Source organism: Euleptes europaea, chromosome 1 (genome assembly GCF_029931775.1).
Source record: "Euleptes europaea isolate rEulEur1 chromosome 1, rEulEur1.hap1, whole genome shotgun sequence".
Taxonomy (NCBI): Eukaryota; Metazoa; Chordata; class Lepidosauria; order Squamata; family Sphaerodactylidae; genus Euleptes; species Euleptes europaea.
Genome location: NC_079312.1, coordinates 41,839,158 through 41,856,820, shown reverse-complemented (window position 1 = coordinate 41,856,820; position 17,663 = coordinate 41,839,158). Strand labels below are relative to the sequence as shown.

Below are 17,663 nucleotides of genomic sequence, written 5' to 3'. Positions count from 1 at the left end.
CAGGAAAACAAAATCTGAAGTTACACCTTTGGTTACCCAGGTTTTTTGTCTGATACATGAACTAGCCATCAGTTATGCATACAGAGAAGAAAGATCGGGGGTAACCCAGCTTTTTAACACTAACTACCCATGTTATTAATGTTAAAAAGGTGGTTGAAGTATTTTAAGAGGTAACTAATTCAAGAAGGGGTACCCGAAGAAGCCAGAAACGCTTCTTCCTGGCCGCTGCTGGGTTAGTTGCTAAGCAACTCATCCAGCATCATCTCTCCATAGAATCTCCTCTCCTCTCTCTTAAGGAAAAAAACTTGGAAACCAATTTTGCTGGGTTCATAATTTTCAAACTGCTTGCACTAGTATAAGCCCAGAGCTCCCATCCACAGAGGAGACTGCCTGCTGCTTCTCTGAATGATATATTGTTCTTGCATTCTCTGCTTTTAGGCAAACTCTGTTGGAGGTATGTAATCCCTGTTGTCTGTCTGCATCTGATGTGATTCAGTCACTTACAATGCAGACACAGTATAGTTTGCCTGCCCTCTGAGGAATGTCATCATTCTATACAAAATGCTAGTGTTGTCTCCTTCCTCAGGGAAGGCATGCCTACAAGAACAATATCTCATACAGGACAGCGGTTCTTTGATCACTCACATGGGTTAGAAGGTGTGGAAGATATCCATTGCTTTGGGGCTATATAGTCAGCCAGGATGGCTGGTTCTTACTCTCTTTTTTTTGCCATCAAGTCACAGCTGACTTATGGCAACCCCATGAGATTTTCAAGGCAAGAGACGTTCAGAGGTGGTTTGCCATTGCCTGCCTCCGTATCGCAACCCTGGAATTCCCTGGAGGTCTCCCATCTAAACACTTACCAGGGTTTACCCTGCTTAGCTTCTGAGATCTGATGAGACCAGGATAGCCTGGACTATCCAGGTCAGGGTTGTTCTTACTCATACACACCAAAAATAAATCTTTTGGGGGTGTAAAAGTGAAACGTGCCCCAAATTTTATCTTCAGAAGAAATAAGTGCCTTAGCTTGCAAAGTCATCCATTATATGTAGCTCAGAAATCACTATCAACAAGCATAAATAAGATAGCTAGTAGATATTTTTTTTGACCACTTGTATGGGAATACTTACATGTGAACAGCTCCTGTGCAGCTGTGAAAATGCTGAAATAACCCACCCACAGAGATGGGAGCTAACTTCAAGGATCTAGCCCACAGAATTGGTACCTCCGGGTATATAGCCTTGCTCTAATTCTTTGTCCATTCCATGGGGAAGGCCAAAGTGATTGGCCACTGCCTTCATGGGCGGGGTCACAAACAATCTCTGGGCCAGGCAGCTTAACGAACTGCAACGCTACCTAAACAAGACTACAAACATCTTGGATCAAAAGAGGCAGACACTTTTTAGAGGACTTCTGTGAAGATGCAGGTTGATTAAAGTAGCTGTGTAAGACGTTTGAAAGGTCAGGGACAAAAAAAAGTAAACATTTTTTCCCCCAGTGAGGGAGAAAGCCTGACCTTCTTGAAGTTCAAGAGTTCCCTGCGTTTAACTTTACTCTTCTTTTCTTTATATGTCTTCCTTGTGCAGAAGCCCTTCACTTATTAAAAACATGCAGACCAGCCACACCTACTGCTCACCTCTCAGTGCTGCTTTACAGGTAAGATTAATGAGCGTGGCAAATATGCCACATAGGCGTGTGTGTCTTCCCAACTCGTTTCAAAATATATTAGCCTTGCTCTAATTAGATATTAAATTTTAATTCCGTTAAACTTTTTTCTTAAGTGCATAAAGCATCATGGTCCCTGGAGGCAAACACATATCAGGCTGCTTCAGCATTAGCTAGATGCTTAGCATTTTGAATATTGTGGCAAAAAAATTAAAAGTTCACTTATTAATATTTATCAGCAGTATCATAATTTCCATCCTCTTATTTCAGAATTTCACTTGAGGCAAAAATACCACAAGTGTAATTACTCTAGCACAGCTATTAATGTGCTGAATGATAGGATACTGTGTCACATGACCTTCTATTGTTCATGGCTTTAAAGGGAAAGCAGATCTCCCCCCCCACACACACACACACACATTATTTTTTGCCCTTTTAAGGGTCTTTTAGATACATATTTTTCTGTTGCTAAATGGCTAAAGCTCACAACACACATTGAAATGAAAGAAAAGAGTTTTTAGTTTTTATGTTCCTGGCGCAAAAATGTAAAGAGAATATTTAGGTACTGGTATTCTATGCTATGGGTGAGACAGGCATTTACATAAGCACAAACAGGTGTGAGAGATCCCCCCTCTCTGAGTTTGCTTCTCCAAATCAGTTGCTCAGACGTTGATACAGAAACAATAGATTTATTGAAGCCTTCAGGAGATGAGACAGGCACAGGTAGAAAGTTGCAAGTGAGGGGCTATACGGGTTTACAGAATATATTGACTCCAGGGCACTGGGGCACTGGGGTTCACACTTATTGTTATGGGAAGTTACAAGCTTGGCATAATACAAAACATCAGACGGATCCCAGGAAGTCTGGTGCGGCTATCACACTTCCAAGGCCGCACCGGCCTGAGGGAGTACTGGCAGGAAAACAGCGGGGGGGAAGATACATGGGCCATCAGGCCTGGCGCCTGAGACCAGAAGGTGTGAACTGCTTTTACGAGTTCACTGATAATACCGCAGGTGATGGAAAGCAGAGACACAAAGACAGAGACCCTCACATTCTGCCCCCCTTAAGGCCCCCCTCCGGGAGGATGAGGCTTATCGGGATAAGCAAGGTGGAATTCTCGGACCAAGCGAGGAGCTGCCATGTGGGGTGCGGCCACCCATTCGTCATGAGCGGAGCCAAGGTTTTTCCAGCGAACAAAGTAAAACAGTTTCCCTTTCTTCCATTTGGAATCTAAAACCTTGGATATTTCCAAATGGGTGTCCCCTCCTACTACGGTAGGAATCTCATGAGCGGGAGGGGGGTGGAACTGGGGAGCTGCTACATAAGGTTTGAGGAGGCTTATATGGAAGACTGGATGAACCCCCTTGAGTGTCTTAGGGAGACTCAGTTCCACGGTAACCTCGTTGATTACTCTGGTAATGGGGAAAGGTCCTACATAACGGTCGCTCAGTTTTTTGCAGGGGCGAAGAGAGCGGAGGTTTTTGGTGGACAGATAGACTTGCTCCCCCACCTTGAGTTCCCATCCCGGAGACCGGTGTTTGTCCGCTTGTTCCTTGTACTTGCTTTTTGCCCTTTCCAGATTTTTGAGCAACCATGGCCAGGTGGATTTAACCACCTGAATCCACTCCTGAAGATCAGGGGTAGACTGGAGCTCTGGCGAGACGGGGGCAGAACCGAAAGGGCCAAAATCCGTCCCGTATATAACTTGGAAGGGACTAAAGCCGGTAGAGGAATGAGGCGCATTGTTGTACGCATATTCGGCAAATGGCAGCAGGTCAACCCAGTCATCCTGGTGGAAATTTACATAGCAGCGCAAATAACATTCTACTACCGCATTTACTCGTTCTGTTTGACCATCCGTTTGGGGGTGATAGGCGGAAGAAAGGCCCTGTTCCTCCACTCCCATTAACTTTAGGAAAGCCCGCCAGAATTTGGCAACAAACTGGACCCCCCGGTCGGAGAGGACCTTCCTCGGGATCGAGTGTAGCCTGAGGACGTGCGTGATGAACAGTTTAGCTAAGCCCTGGGCTGAAGGAAGACCTGCACATGGAACGAAATGAACCTGTTTGGAAAAGAGGTCTGTGATAACCCAGAGAACCGTTTTCCCCCGACTTGGAGGTAGGTCGGTGATAAAATCCATGGCGATGACTTCCCAGGGACGGGAGGGGTTCTCAAGCGGTTTGAGAAGCCCCGGGGGTTTTCCCATCCGTTTCTTGGCTGTGGCGCAGGTGGGGCAGCTGCGCACATACAACTCCACATCAGATCTCATACCGGGCCACCAAAACTGCCTTCGAACCAGGTGAAGCGTTTTTACGAAACCAAAATGACCTGCCAGCCTGGCCCCATGTACCAGTCCCAATACTTCTTTGCGAAGGGAAGATGGGACATATAGTTTCCCCCCCTGCACCCACCAAGTGTTGGTTCGTTCCAAGCCAGGAGGGAGGAGATTGTGCTCCTCCTCCTGCAAGGAGGCGTCCCGGAGTCGCTGTTGGAACACTTCCGGGATACCTTTGAGCGTAGGGGGGGTCTCCGGTTGGCGGGCTTGGGATCGGGTGGTGACGGCTAAGCCAGGGACTTCCCCTCGCTGTTCGGGAGTGAACAGGGAGTCGACGGGGCGATCGAAATCGTTGCGATATTGGGGAAGTCGTGACAAAGCATCAGCTAGGGCATTTTCTTTGCCAGGGACATGTTTGAGGGTGAACCGGAATTTTGCAAAAAATTGGGCCCACCGAATTTGTTTGGCATTGAGTTTTCTAGCTCCCTTGAGAGCCTCAAGATTCTTGTGATCTGTGCACACTTCGAACGGCAGTTCGGCCCCCTCCAGGAAGTGTCTCCATATGGTAAGGGCATGTTTGACCGCTGCTGCCTCCTTCTCCCAAATGGCCCAGTTGATTTCGGACTGGGAAAACTTCTTGGAGAAGTAGGCGCACGGCCTTAACCGTCCCCCCTCATCCCTCTGCAATAGGGCCCCGCCCATTGCTACATCCGAGGCATCCACCTGCACCACGAAGGGCTTGGTGCAATCCGGGTGAGCCAAAACGGGTTCGGATGAAAAAAGTAGCTTTAAACGTTCAAAAGCTTGCTGGCACTGGGGAGACCATTGCAGACGGGCTGAGGGGAGTGCGGCGCTAGCCCCCCTGTCCTTGGTACGTAACAGGGCAGTGAGGGGAAGCGCAACTTGGGCAAAGTTGGGAATGAAATTCCGGTAAAAGTTGGCGAACCCCAAAAACTGTTGAAGTTGGCGGCGGGTAGTGGGGGTTTCCCAGTCCCGCACCGCCTGGACCTTGGCGGGGTCCATTTCCAACCCTTGGTGGGAAATCACATACCCCAAAAATGTAATAGAAGGTTGGTGGAATTCACACTTGGACACCTTAGCATACAGTTTGTGCTCCCGCAGCCGCTGGAGCACTTCTCGCACTAGGCGCACATGTTCTTCCATGGTCTCAGAGTAAATAAGAATGTCATCGAGAAATACCACCACCCCCCGAAACAGTAAATCATGCAAAACTTCATTAATTAATTGCATAAAGACACTCGGAGCCCCCGAAAGTCCGAACGGCATGACCAGGTACTCAAACATCCCAAAACAACTGGAAAAGGCCGTTTTGGGTTCGTCTCCTTCTTTGATGCGAATGCGGTGGTAGGCTTCTACCAAGTCCAGTTTGGTGAAGATTCGGCCCTCCTTTAATTGTGCTAGAAGGTCAGGAATAAGAGGGAGGGGGTAAGCATTAGACTGGGTGACTGCGTTCAGTCTGCGAAAGTCAATACACAGTCTTAAATCTCCCGTCTTTTTCTTTACAAAGAAAGCTGGGGCTGAATAAGGAGCCTTGGAGGGGCGTATGAAACCCCTCGCCAGATTGACATCCAGATAGTCCCGCAATACAGTCTTTTCACTGGGGCTCATGGGGTAAACCTTTCCCTTAGACAGTTTGCCTTCCCCCACGATCTCGATGGCACAGTCCGTTTCTCTGTGGGGAGGCAGTTCGTCGCACTCTCTAACATCGAAAACATCAGTAAACTGCGAGTACTCAGAGGGTAACTGTGGAGAGACTGGGGCGGGGGACCCTACCAGTGCGGCGGCTGGAGTTCTGAGTACCCGTTCCTTGTCATGCAACCCACAGGGGTTTTCGGGGAAAGAAAGCACCCGTTTAACCCAATCAATGGAGGGATTGTGTCCCCTTAACCAGTTCATCCCTAACACCACAGGGGTTACAATAGGGGCGATGGTGAAATACAACCGTTCCCAATGTTCCCCCACGGACATAATCACGGCTGCAGTTCTGTGGGTCACAGGGCCCCGTTTAAAGTCACTCCCGTCCATTTGGGAAAAACGGAGGGGTCCCGGAAGCCGCTTGCGCCGGACCCCCAACTTCTTGGCAGTTTCCTCATTTATCATGGTGCGGGCACACCCCGAGTCGACCAACGCGGGGACCTCTAACGGGGGACCCCCTTTGGGTAGGGACAGATGAACACGCACAAATACATTGTCCTCTTGGGCGCTTACCATCGGTGGAGCTCCTTGCACAACGATAGGGACGGTCTGCTGCGGAGCCCCCTCTACAGCAGACCGACGGCGTTTTTTGCCGGCTGTTCCCACTCTTCCTCCTCGCTGGAAGAGGGGGACGGGGTGGTGGCCTCCGGGGAGCCGTCCGAATCAAAGACGGTATTTGTAATCCGGGACCCCGATGGGACCGTAGAGTCGGATGCCCCATCCTGGGGGCGCGCGTGGAGAGCGGAGGGTGCGCCGGAGCGCCGGCTCAGTGGTCCGCTTCTACGGCGAGGCTGGCTGTCGGCGGCCGGTTTCGTCGGCTCGGCCTGGGTTTGGCGGGGGGGGGTCGGACGGCCTGAGCGAGAGGGGCATTGCGATGCAAAGTGACCCTTTCCCCCGCAGATCAGGCAGACGCCGGCCTCGAACCGCTTGCGGCGTTCCGCGGCCGAGAGACCCCCGCCACCCCCTTGCCGGAGTTCCCGGCCACGGTCACCTCGGGGCCTGGGGTCTCGCCCAAGCCGTTGCTTGGACAAGTTCAGGAGTTGCTTGCGATTCTCGATGTCAGCAGCATGGCGAACCCAACCTTCCACATCCGGGGGGTTCCCTTGCATGAAGGCCCAATGTTGGAGGTCTGGGTTGAGACCCTCCCTGAAACATTGTACCACGGTAGCTTCACTCCAGTCCAGAATTCGGCTAGCCAGCGACTGGAACTCACTTGCATACTGCGCCACCGACTTAGTCCCTTGGCGCAGTTGCATCAGGGAGGCTTTAGCCCGCTCACCCAGAGTCGGGTCCTCAAAACGGTTTCGGAGTGCTACCATGAACTCGTCCAGGGTTCGCAGTACCGGCGAGCGGAGTTCATACTGCAACACCATCCAGGCAGCCGCCTCCCCCTGCAGTAAGGAAGCCACGTACTGCACCCGGGACTCCTCAGAAACAAAGGTTCGGCCTTGTTCCCGCATAAAAATGTCCACTTGGACCATAAAAAAGGTCAATTGGTCTCCCGACCCGTCATACGTGACTTTCAGGTCCCGACGGGCCGGGGGGGCAGGGGTTGCGGGCGGAACTGCCGGCGCCCCGTCTGGGGGAGCACCGGCTGGAGGTTGCAACTTCAGCGCATCTAGGGCCGTGGCCATCTCACCCATTACGCGTTGCATGGTCTCCATCTGCTCCTGCATAGCCCGGCGGTCTTCCTGCCACTGCTTTCGTTCTTCCTCCATGAGGGCCTCTTTGCGGGCCGGGTCCCCTTCGAGTCCCGTGCTGGGGAAGGCCAACCGGCGATCCTTCGCCGCAGTCCGCGAGAGCGACCAGCCCTTGGGAGAGTCCAGCCAATAAGTAAGCCCCCGGGGACGTTCGTCCCGATCTTGGTCGGGGGCGCGACCCTTCGGTTTCTTTGGCTTGGCTCCCTCCTCCTTCGGGTCCGGCTTCTCCGGCTCGTCCGGAGCCTTGGGGGCATCGGGGATAGGGGTGGTATCCTCGTCGGCTGACATTCTGTCCAAAGCGGTACAGCTGCAGTCCGAGAGGCAAGGACTTGCAACTTAATGTGAGAGATCCCCCCTCTCTGAGTTTGCTTCTCCAAATCAGTTGCTCAGACGTTGATACAGAAACAATAGATTTATTGAAGCCTTCAGGAGATGAGACAGGCACAGGTAGAAAGTTGCAAGTGAGGGGCTATACGGGTTTACAGAATATATTGACTCCAGGGCACTGGGGCACTGGGGTTCACACTTATTGTTATGGGAAGTTACAAGCTTGGCATAATACAAAACATCAGACGGATCCCAGGAAGTCTGGTGCGGCTATCACACTTCCAAGGCCGCACCGGCCTGAGGGAGTACTGGCAGGAAAACAGCGGGGGGGAAGATACATGGGCCATCAGGCCTGGCGCCTGAGACCAGAAGGTGTGAACTGCTTTTACGAGTTCACTGATAATACCGCAGGTGATGGAAAGCAGAGACACAAAGACAGAGACCCTCACAACAGGTAAGCCACCATGTGTTTTATAAACATGCACAAATCGTAAAAACAAACTGCATGACAATAACATGCACTTTACTGAGTCAAATTTACTATAAAATATTTGAATCTACTAATTTCCTTTGTCTGTTTGGCATCTCTGCACAAGAATCACGGATATGGCTAACAATTGCTTCTGTGGCTGTCGTTGCCAAAAGGAGGTATCTTCAACCTTCTTTTTCACTGCTTCTCAACCGCTTCCAAGGCCTGTAATTTTTCCATACACAGGGCACACACCACAAGAACAATCCACCTCCAGTTGTCGTCACAGGAAAACGGGAGAATGCATCTTAAGTTACTTTACTTGCATGGATTAAAATGTAAAACATGTACTTTGTGATTTTGTACCCTCATGACAACTCCCTGTTGGAACCAATAGTATTCTCCTGAACCTAACCGGTCTTGAAGCTGTAGAATGATTTAGACAGTAGCATTTCTGAAAGGTTTGCTGGACTTCCCGTTCTCCTTTTACACCAAGAATCAGATTGATTAAGAAGGAAATAACCGCCCTGCATTACCCTAATTACTTCCGTTTATGTAGTAACTTCTGAAAAGCAAATGAAAGTGTGTGTAAATGAAGCAACTGTAAATACCATTCATTAGGATCTTATTTTCCCTGGAGTCTTGTGAAGTGCAGTTTTTAAAGACATGCTCTGTCTGTGGAGTAGTATTAAGATTACAAGCACATTTTACATTCATGAGGCTGAAAGGCAAAAAAAAAAAAAAAAAAGGAAATGATCCGGCATTCCTTCGGCTTCTGTTAGCTATGTGACTAATTTCAATTAATATGCTTATCATACTGAACAGTTCGTGTTTTAGTTCTAAAACATGTGTTGTTGTCGTCATATCCTTCCTTTCTTGTATTATGTGATAACGTAACAATAATTTCTGTTCCTTTCCACTACTACCTGTTTTAAAATCAGGAAGCAGTAAGTGTTCAAATCACTACATATTGAGAAGAATGTCTATCTGTGGACTAGATTTTAAACACTGTCACCATGTAATTTTGGGCTGTGATAGTTAGATCTTAAGAGGAGCACAATGTGTACACATACTCCCTTTGCCCAGTTCTCATTCCCTTTCTGACTGGGAAAAAAAAAACCCTTTTTGCCATCAAGTCACTGCTTACTTAAGGTGACTCCTTATGGTTTTCAAAGCGAGATATTCAGAGGTGGTTTGCCGTCACGTTTCTCTGCATAGTGAGCCTTGTATTCCATGATGGTGGTTCTCTAAATTAGTTCGATGGACGTACAAGCTCCTTACTACTGTCCTCCAGTTCCCTAAACTGTTCAGCAGGCAAGGCTTCCAGTAGTGATTTTTTCTCTGACTCTTATGCCAAGGTGAAACAATTGTCAAATCTAGTGATATGCTCAGCTTGGTAAAAATGCAATAGTGGGAATGAAGGAAGATTTGTGATGTCCTGCTCCATTTTTGTGCTCTGTAGGCGCCAGAGAGTCCAAATGTGGTGTAGTGGTTAAGAGTGGTGGTTTGGAGCGGTGGACTCTGACCTGGAGAACTGGGTTTGATTCCTACACATGAGCAGTGGACACTAATCTGGTGAACCGGGTTGGTTTCCCCACTCCTACACATGAAGCCAGCTGGGTGACCTTGTGCTAGTCACACTCTCAGCCCCACTTACCTTACAGGGTGTCTGTTGTGGGGAGGGGAAGGTAATTGTAAGCCGGTTTGATTCTCCCTTAAGTAGTAGAGAAAGTCGGCATATACAAACCAACCTCTTCTTCTCCTTCAAATGAGTGGGCCAACTCCTGCTGTCTCTTGATACTTTAAACAAGCACTTGTTGGTGGCTGACGGTTGTAACACATCCATAATTTTCTTTATTTACCTCTTTGACGACAAAACTACATTTAGAAGCAGCAGCAACCGAAGTGGTTATCATCACTATTCCAGATGAATCCAAAGACTGTGGCTGGGAGAGACTGTAGTTTAGTGGCAGAGTCACTGCTTTGCGTACAGAAGGTCCCATGTTCAATCCTAGGTATCTTCAGTTAAAAGAATCAACTAGCAGGTGATGTGAAAGGACTCTTCCTGAGATCCTGAAGAGCTGCTGCCAGTTAGAGCAGACAATGCTGACCTTGATAGACCACTGATCTGATTCAGTATAAGGCAGCTCTATGTGTGTTCACGTGACCGTGTCCCTTTGCACGCATGCAGTGGGGAAAAGCGAAAAGGTGCTTGTGAAAAGAAGTTCTCTTTCAGCCACATTTAGGCCAAATTCATAAACTTATTTGTAAAATCCAGGATGTTTTAAAAGGAGTTCAGGGTTGCGTTTTGGTGCGGATGCTGTCCGAATAAAACCCTTGAGAAAAATCTCATTGTGCATTATTGTATCTCTGGCAGTGCTGTCTTAAACAGAGTTTACACTCTTCTAAGTTCATTGCCCTGACCCAGAGGGCCCAGGCTAGCCTGACCTCCTCAGATCTCTGAAACTAAGCAGGGTCCACCTGGATGGGAGACCACCATGGAAGTCCAGGGTTGCTGCACAGAGGCAGACAATGGCAATACACCACAGAGCCAGACAATGGCAAACCACCTGTGCTCGTCTCTTGCCTTGAAAGCCCTGCAGGGTCACGATAAGTCAGCTGTGACTTGTCGGCATTTTACACTCACAAATCCATTGAAGTCAGTGGTCTTAGATGGGTGTAACTCTGTGTAGGTCTGCACTCTGAAACACAGTCTTGGAGGTTAAAAATAAGTCTAGATTAATATTACTGTTCTACATCTCGGAACGTAGTCCAGTAAAAATCCCCTGTTGCTACCCATCTTTAGTGCTTCTCTGAAGAATTTGGTCCATTTGGTCCCACCTGTGGTTTGGTGCTTTCCCTGTTCTGGCTATACCAGAATGAAATTACTTTACTGCAATTACAAGTTATCTCTGCGGTGGGAAGTGCGTGACTCATTATTTCACAAACGGCAGGAAGCCACGGGTTTTATGTTTCCCACTTCATCAAAATTATTTTGCTGCATCTTAAATAAAAAAAGATTAATATAATCCTCTTCGTTAGAGTAGCTTTTTTGATTGTACTGGATAGAGATAGGGACTGTGCTTCAGGGAGGCCAGATTGATAGAGTACAAAAGCAGGATATGGTTCTTCATCCCCCAGTGGCAGCTGTGGTGAATCTGTCTCCACAGGTTGTACTGCAGCAAATGAAGAGTCAAAATATCTCGGTGTTCAGCAGAAACAAAGAGCCTGAGAGAAGAACTAATTTGCAAACATTTTCTTCCACTGCAGGACGTTTGCAATAGACATCCATGCTGTGGTTGTCCCCCACACCCCATCACCGTCAGAATGCTTATCTTTTCCTCAGATATACTGAAGACCAGAATCGCCAACATCTATGGCTTTTCATGGAAACATTAGGAAGTAAGAAAAGCACTGCGTGGAGAGCCAGCGTGGTGTAGTGGTTAAGAGCAGTGGTTTGGAGTGGTGGAGTCTGATCTGGAGAACTGGGTTTGATCCCCACTCCTCCACATGAGCAGCGGAGGCCAACTGGATTTGTTTCCCTCTCCTACACGTGAAGCCAGCTGGGTGACCTTGGGCTAGTCACACTCTCTCAGCCCCACCTACCTTACAGGGTGTCTGTTGTGGGGAGGGGAAGGGAAAGTGATTGTAAGCTGGTGTGATTCTGCCTTAAGTGGTAGAGAAAGTCAGCATATAAAAACCAACCCTTCTTCTTCATCTTGCCCAGCATCCTGTTTCAACACAGCAGCCAGCCAGTTGCCGTGGAGGACCAACAAACAACATTGCAGCCAAGGCCTCCCCCGATGGTGCATCCTGGCACTAGTTTGCAGAGGTTAACTGCCTATGTATATGGAGGTTCCCCTGAGTCACCCTGACTAGTAGCCATTGATGGTCTTCTCCCACATGAATCTGTCTAATCCTCTTTTAAAGCCAAAGCATCTATGAGAAATGTGTGGCCTTAGCTGTAGAGGAGAAGGCTGAGAGGGGATATAATAACCATCTTCAAGTACTTGAAGGGCTGTCATATAGAGGACGGTGCTGAGTTGTTTTCTGTTGCCCCAGAAGGTCAGACCAGAACCAATAGGTTGAAATTAAATCAAAAGAGCTTCCTTCTCGACATTAGGAAGAATTTTCTAACCATTAGAGCGGTTCCTCAGTGGAACAGGCTTCCTCGGGAGGTGGTAAACACTCCTTCTCTGGAGGTTTTTAAGACTAGGTTGGATAGCCATCTGTCAGCAATGCTGATTCTATAACCTTAAGCAGATGATGAGAAGGAGGGCATCTTGGCCATCTTCTGGACATGGAGTGGAGGTCACTGGGGGTTTGGGGGGGGAGATAGTTGTAGATTTCCTGCATTGTGCAGGGGGTTGGACTAGATGACCCTGGTGGTCTTTTCCAACTCTATGATTCTATGTAGGTTGATTTCTGGAAAGGGTGTTATTTAGATGCTTCATGTTGTTTCTTCCCACTGTTTTGGCTTTTTATTTGTTTGTTTTATTTTGTTCCTAAGCTACACATAGGAAGCTGCAGAGAGGTTTTGTGAGGGCCTTTCTAGATTATATAATATTGAGAAGAATATAGTGTAATTGGGGGGCTCATTGGTTACCAGGTTCTTGTCTCTCTGTTGCATAAACGTCCCATCGCACAACTGTGTAAATTGAATTTCTGGGAAATGTGACTCTTGCTCCTGCAAGTGGCATCATCAGTATGTCTAACACTCAACAGGGCCCCATGTGGATACTTAAATCTAGATGTTGGATTGATGGATAGGCAAGACAGATCTTTCTACAAATCTGAGAAAAGCCCCAGGTTTGCAGAAAAATTTGGAGGATTATCTGCCCCACAAGTAATACAAGCATCACCTGTAGCTTTAAAAAAAAATGCTCTCAGTGGCCATTGCTAGACAACCACACAGTGTTGCCAGCCTTCCAACATTGGTTTCTTTTAATAAAAGGCAGAGGGGCAGGGCCTTTTCCAGGGCTGTTTTGGTGCTAGATGGAGGACTTACTGTGGTTAAGCATGATTTGCCCAGGCCCATCTGCTTGTCCCAACTACAGTCCCAACAGCAGCTACCCCATGAAAGTCAGCGTGGTGTAGTGGTTAGAGTTTCAGACTAGTATCTGGGAGACCCAGGTTCAAATCCCCACTCTGCCATGGAAGCTCACTTGAGCCAGCTACACATTCTCAGCCTAACCTACCTCACGCAGTTGTCAGGGTAAAATGGAAGGGAGGAGAACCCTGTAAGCAGCTTGGAGTTCCCATTGTGGATAAAGACAGTATGTGTATAGCTGAAAAGGGGAGCAGATAAAAAGGTTGGATGGTGGATCAGTGGGAAAGAGAAAAGGAAGCCTGGAAAGGTAAGGATATGGGGGTTGCCAGGAGGAGGATAAGTAGAAATTGTATGGTGGTGGGGGGATACAGGGAAAAGTGAGGTGCCCTCCACAAGTCCTTGCAGGTTCTCCACTTGTCCTCTCTAGTTCTCAGTGCTGTATAGATTGTTCCTGTACAGCGGTCACAAACCAGTGCCTGTAATATTATTAATGCCTTACCACTCCTCCCTCCCTCCCACTAAATCCAGCACCATCTTTAAGTACTTTTACACCCTTCTGAGTCCACTGAAGTCAGTTGGCAATTTTTTTAAAAATTGTAAAAACGTTTTCACCTTCTTGAGCTATGTCCCAATAAATCCCACAAGTATGGTGAATGCCAGCTCTGCAAGACTGCCTACCTATTTTCTACTTGGGGTGTTGGGGGTGGGGGTGTTGGTTCTTTCCTTTGTCTTGTGAACAATACTGGAGTACATTTTCTTGTTATTTCTCACAAGCACAACATTCCAAATGGTTTTGGCAGCCATTCTCTCTGTGGCAGGGCCTACCACCCCTTCATTGAATAGGGAGAGGAAATTTCACTGCAGGATTGGGGCTGGATCCGAATACTACCTCTCATTTGATGTTTAGAAGGCAGGATTGTCAAGATGGTTAAGATCTGGTCCATATCATAAATGCAGCCAACTCTGTCTGCCGTATTGGGACTTCTACCTGGCAGACTTTCATTCTTATCCTGCGCTTTAGGTGGCGCTTAGCCAGTTACTTACTTTCAGCCTCATTCCTTGAAGTTGTGGGAATAAAAATTGACTTGGCTTGCAGGATTGTCATAAGGATGAATGAAATGAGGATTGTAAAGAACCTGGCACAATACATGTGCTATGTAAAGAAGAAGCAACCACTTAATCTCAATTATGCATGCACAAGGAAGTGATTTAACAGTTTATTGCCTTTCTCTGAAGAGCATCCAGTTGGGCCCAGTTCTTGTGTTATGTATCCTACGCATATCTCATTTGAACAAGTGTATTTCTGAGAACTAGTATTTGCCACTTCAGACAGAGCTTTCGAAGCAGAATTTAGGGTGGGGTATAGTCAACATTTTGCCACTTCTCCATTCCTGCTGGTGACTCTTGATTTGCCCCTCATATCATTTCAGAGGGGCCGTGGCTCAGTGATAGAGCATCTGCTTGGCATGCAGAAGGTCCCAGGTTCAATCCCCGGCATCTCCAGTTAAGAGACTAGGCATGTAGGTGATGTGAAAGACCTCTGCCTGAGACCCTGGAGAGCTGCTGCCAGTCTGAGCAGACAATACTGACTTTGATGGACCAAGGGTCTGATTCAGGATAAGGCAGCTTCATGTGTTCAAGGTCCCCTGTCCTCCAAGAATAGCATTTGAGGGAGATCAGTGAGCTGCAGCAGGAGAGGAGAAACAGGAAAGTTCTGTTCAGTTGATGGGTGTGCCGTCTCCTAGCAGAAAACTTAGTCTGGATCGCCCCCTGTATCTGTTGAGCTACGGGAAGACTATGGGAACAGTAGGCACTATTTCAGACCTTGAAAAGGAATCGGAAGGGAAACAAGATCACCTGGTCCTGCTGCATCGTGGGTCCTCACAATTTTTTAAAATGCCTAAATTCTTCTCTAAAATGGCGTTGGCAGCCACAGGTTGGACCTGTAGCTACCGTGACATCTAGTTTGGCCCTGTGACTTTGTCAGTTGCCCAACTAAGGTTTCATTCTTGTTAGTCAACAAATGAAATGCTCTACCAAGGTCTGTGGCTCTGTTGGAATTAGTGAGGGTTAGTGCAAGCTCTGTATAATTAAAAGCAAATTATGTCAAAGCAGTTTTTGCAAATGAAAATAGGAACATAGAAGTTAATGTTGTCAAGATCTGGTTTATCTTAAATATCAGAGCTGTAAATGATGCCCCACAGTGTAACCATAACTCAGTTGCTATGAATGACATACAGTATGAACAAACTGAACATCTGCCAGTTGCCCTGAATCCACATGCTTCTTGCATTGACTCACATTTAACCCGGTATAGGTTATTAACCCCACATGTACATTCCCATGAATGTTGTAACCACAAAGGATTACACCAAGGGAGCTGGCTCCCCTGCTACCTATGAGAATGAATGTGAAAAGGCTCATAGAATGAAATGAATAAAGAATGGATCAGAGTTCCATGCAGGAGGGACCTGAAGCATTGAACAGTTTGTCTAAAACTAGTCCCATTTCTTTAAGTCTTTTGAATACATTAGGCAAAACTTCACATTCATATTCGAAAGATCCTGCGTTCAAGCCTAAGATCATTTATTTATTTATTTAGCATGCTTATTCTCAGCTTCTCCAGGAAAAAAAATTCCTGAGGCAAGGGCTTCCGTTCCCCTGCCTTCTTGGCTGTGGTGCTATTATGGAGTCCCATAGCCTGCATCCATCCTCCTGATGCTGAATCTTTTAAGTGTTTAGATTGATGTTTGCGACTAGTTTGTATTAGGGATGTGCACCAGTTTTTTCTCTGGTATTTTTTGGGTTCAGGTTTAATAGACATGGACATTTTCAAAAAATAAGCCGAATACTTACTTCAGCTTTCCCCAAAGAATCAAAAGTTTTCAGGTTAATAAACCCAAACTTGGAAAATATGGGGCACAGAACTGAAGGCTGGGCTCAGAGTGAGCCCAGCCCTCAGTTCAGCATGTGTCTCTCCCCCCACCCGCCGAACTCCACATGGAGTTTGGCTGGGGTGGGGAAGAACTGAAGGCTGTGTTGGCTCCCGGGCAAGTGGTGACGGTAAACTGAAGGTTGTGCTCACTCCGAGCACAGCCTTCAGTTTAGCATCGCTGCAGGTCCCTAAGTCCAGGACTTCGGAACCTGCAGCAACACCAGCCAGCAACAGGTAAGTGATGGAAGGAGGGGGATTAAAAATGGCAGTGGGGCCAAAGCGGCCCGGAATAATGCTAAATTATTATTCAGGGATCTTCTTTTCAGCTCCCTTTAATTGCCACCGTTTGTACAACCCCCCCCCTCCCCCAATACCAAAAAGGTGTTTTTCGGGGGGTTTTCAGTTCGGCATATTGATATGCACACCCCTAGTTTGTATGCAGTTTTTGCTACTCTGTATATTTTCCATTTTCAGTACTGTGAATGTGTTAGAGCTGCTGGTTTTAAAATACTGTTTGATCAAGATATTTCTCCTTCCTGCTTTTATTGTGTCTTCTTTTAAAAAAAGTATTATGTACTTACGTATGTATGTGCTTTCAGGTAGTATCCCAGCAAGGGCCTTTCAGGCCAAGTGAGAAGCAGAAGTGGTTTGCCATGGTCTTCCTCTGTAGAGTCTTCCTTGGTGGTCTCCCATCCAAGTACTGACCCTGCTTAGCTTCCAAGATCTGACAAGATCAGACTAATACCATGCCATAAAACTTTCAACAAAAAAATATATGCTCTTCATGTTATAAAGAAGAAGAGATTTACTCTGTTACTAGTGCTAATTCCATACACCGTACAATTTCTTAGCATTGTGACTCCAACATCGTAATATCCTTCTTTTTGGGAGCTGTGAGTCACATTAGGGCATGAAAGTCCTTCACTTTTTCAGTAAATCTTCCTTGTGAGGGATGTTTTGCTTCCATACTTTAGCATGTAATAATCTAGCTACAGACACTGCATGCAGTATAGTCATGCTATGGTTTGCAGGGATAGATGCTACATAAGTAAATTAATTCTGGAGTACATTCCACATTGTAATTAATGCCTTGTGATATCAGTGTACCAGCCATTATCCAGAACCCTTTTGATACACTTCCACCCCATATATACAGAGCTTATTGGAGGTTCATCACAAAACCAACAATGAGTATTAGTTCCTTTATATATTCTGGCAAGTCTAGCTGGTGCGAGATGCCAGTCATATAACATCTTAAGGGTCTTCTCCCATATATTAAGGCTGAATATATAGGACAAACCTGTAGACCTTAAGACAGACTAAAGTCTTTAATTAACTTGCCTTTTTTCATAGCTCTTAGATGCTTTGTTTTCTTTAGGACAGTGGTCGGCAAACCGCGGCTCGCGAGCCGCATGTGGCTCTTCGGCCCCTTGCGTGCGGTTCTGCCCCTAAGCGCCATACCTGCTGCTTCATCTCCCCCAGGGCCTGGGCGGCCACGTTTCCTGACGGCGCTTCTCCCTGGGCT

At 47.2% G+C, this 17,663-nt stretch overlaps 1 protein-coding gene across 12 annotated transcripts in view; it reads left to right on the top strand.

Moving 5' to 3' along the window:
* FOXP1 (forkhead box P1) overlaps window positions 1–17,663 on the top strand; it is a 564,105-nt gene that overhangs the window by 528,160 nt on the left and 18,282 nt on the right. For all 12 annotated transcript variants that reach the window (XM_056853065.1, XM_056853056.1, XM_056853017.1 and 9 more), the window contains one exon: window positions 1,587–1,656. In XM_056853065.1, the coding sequence (XP_056709043.1) occupies window positions 1,587–1,656 (70 nt within the window). The remainder of the gene's footprint in view (window positions 1–1,586; window positions 1,657–17,663) is intronic.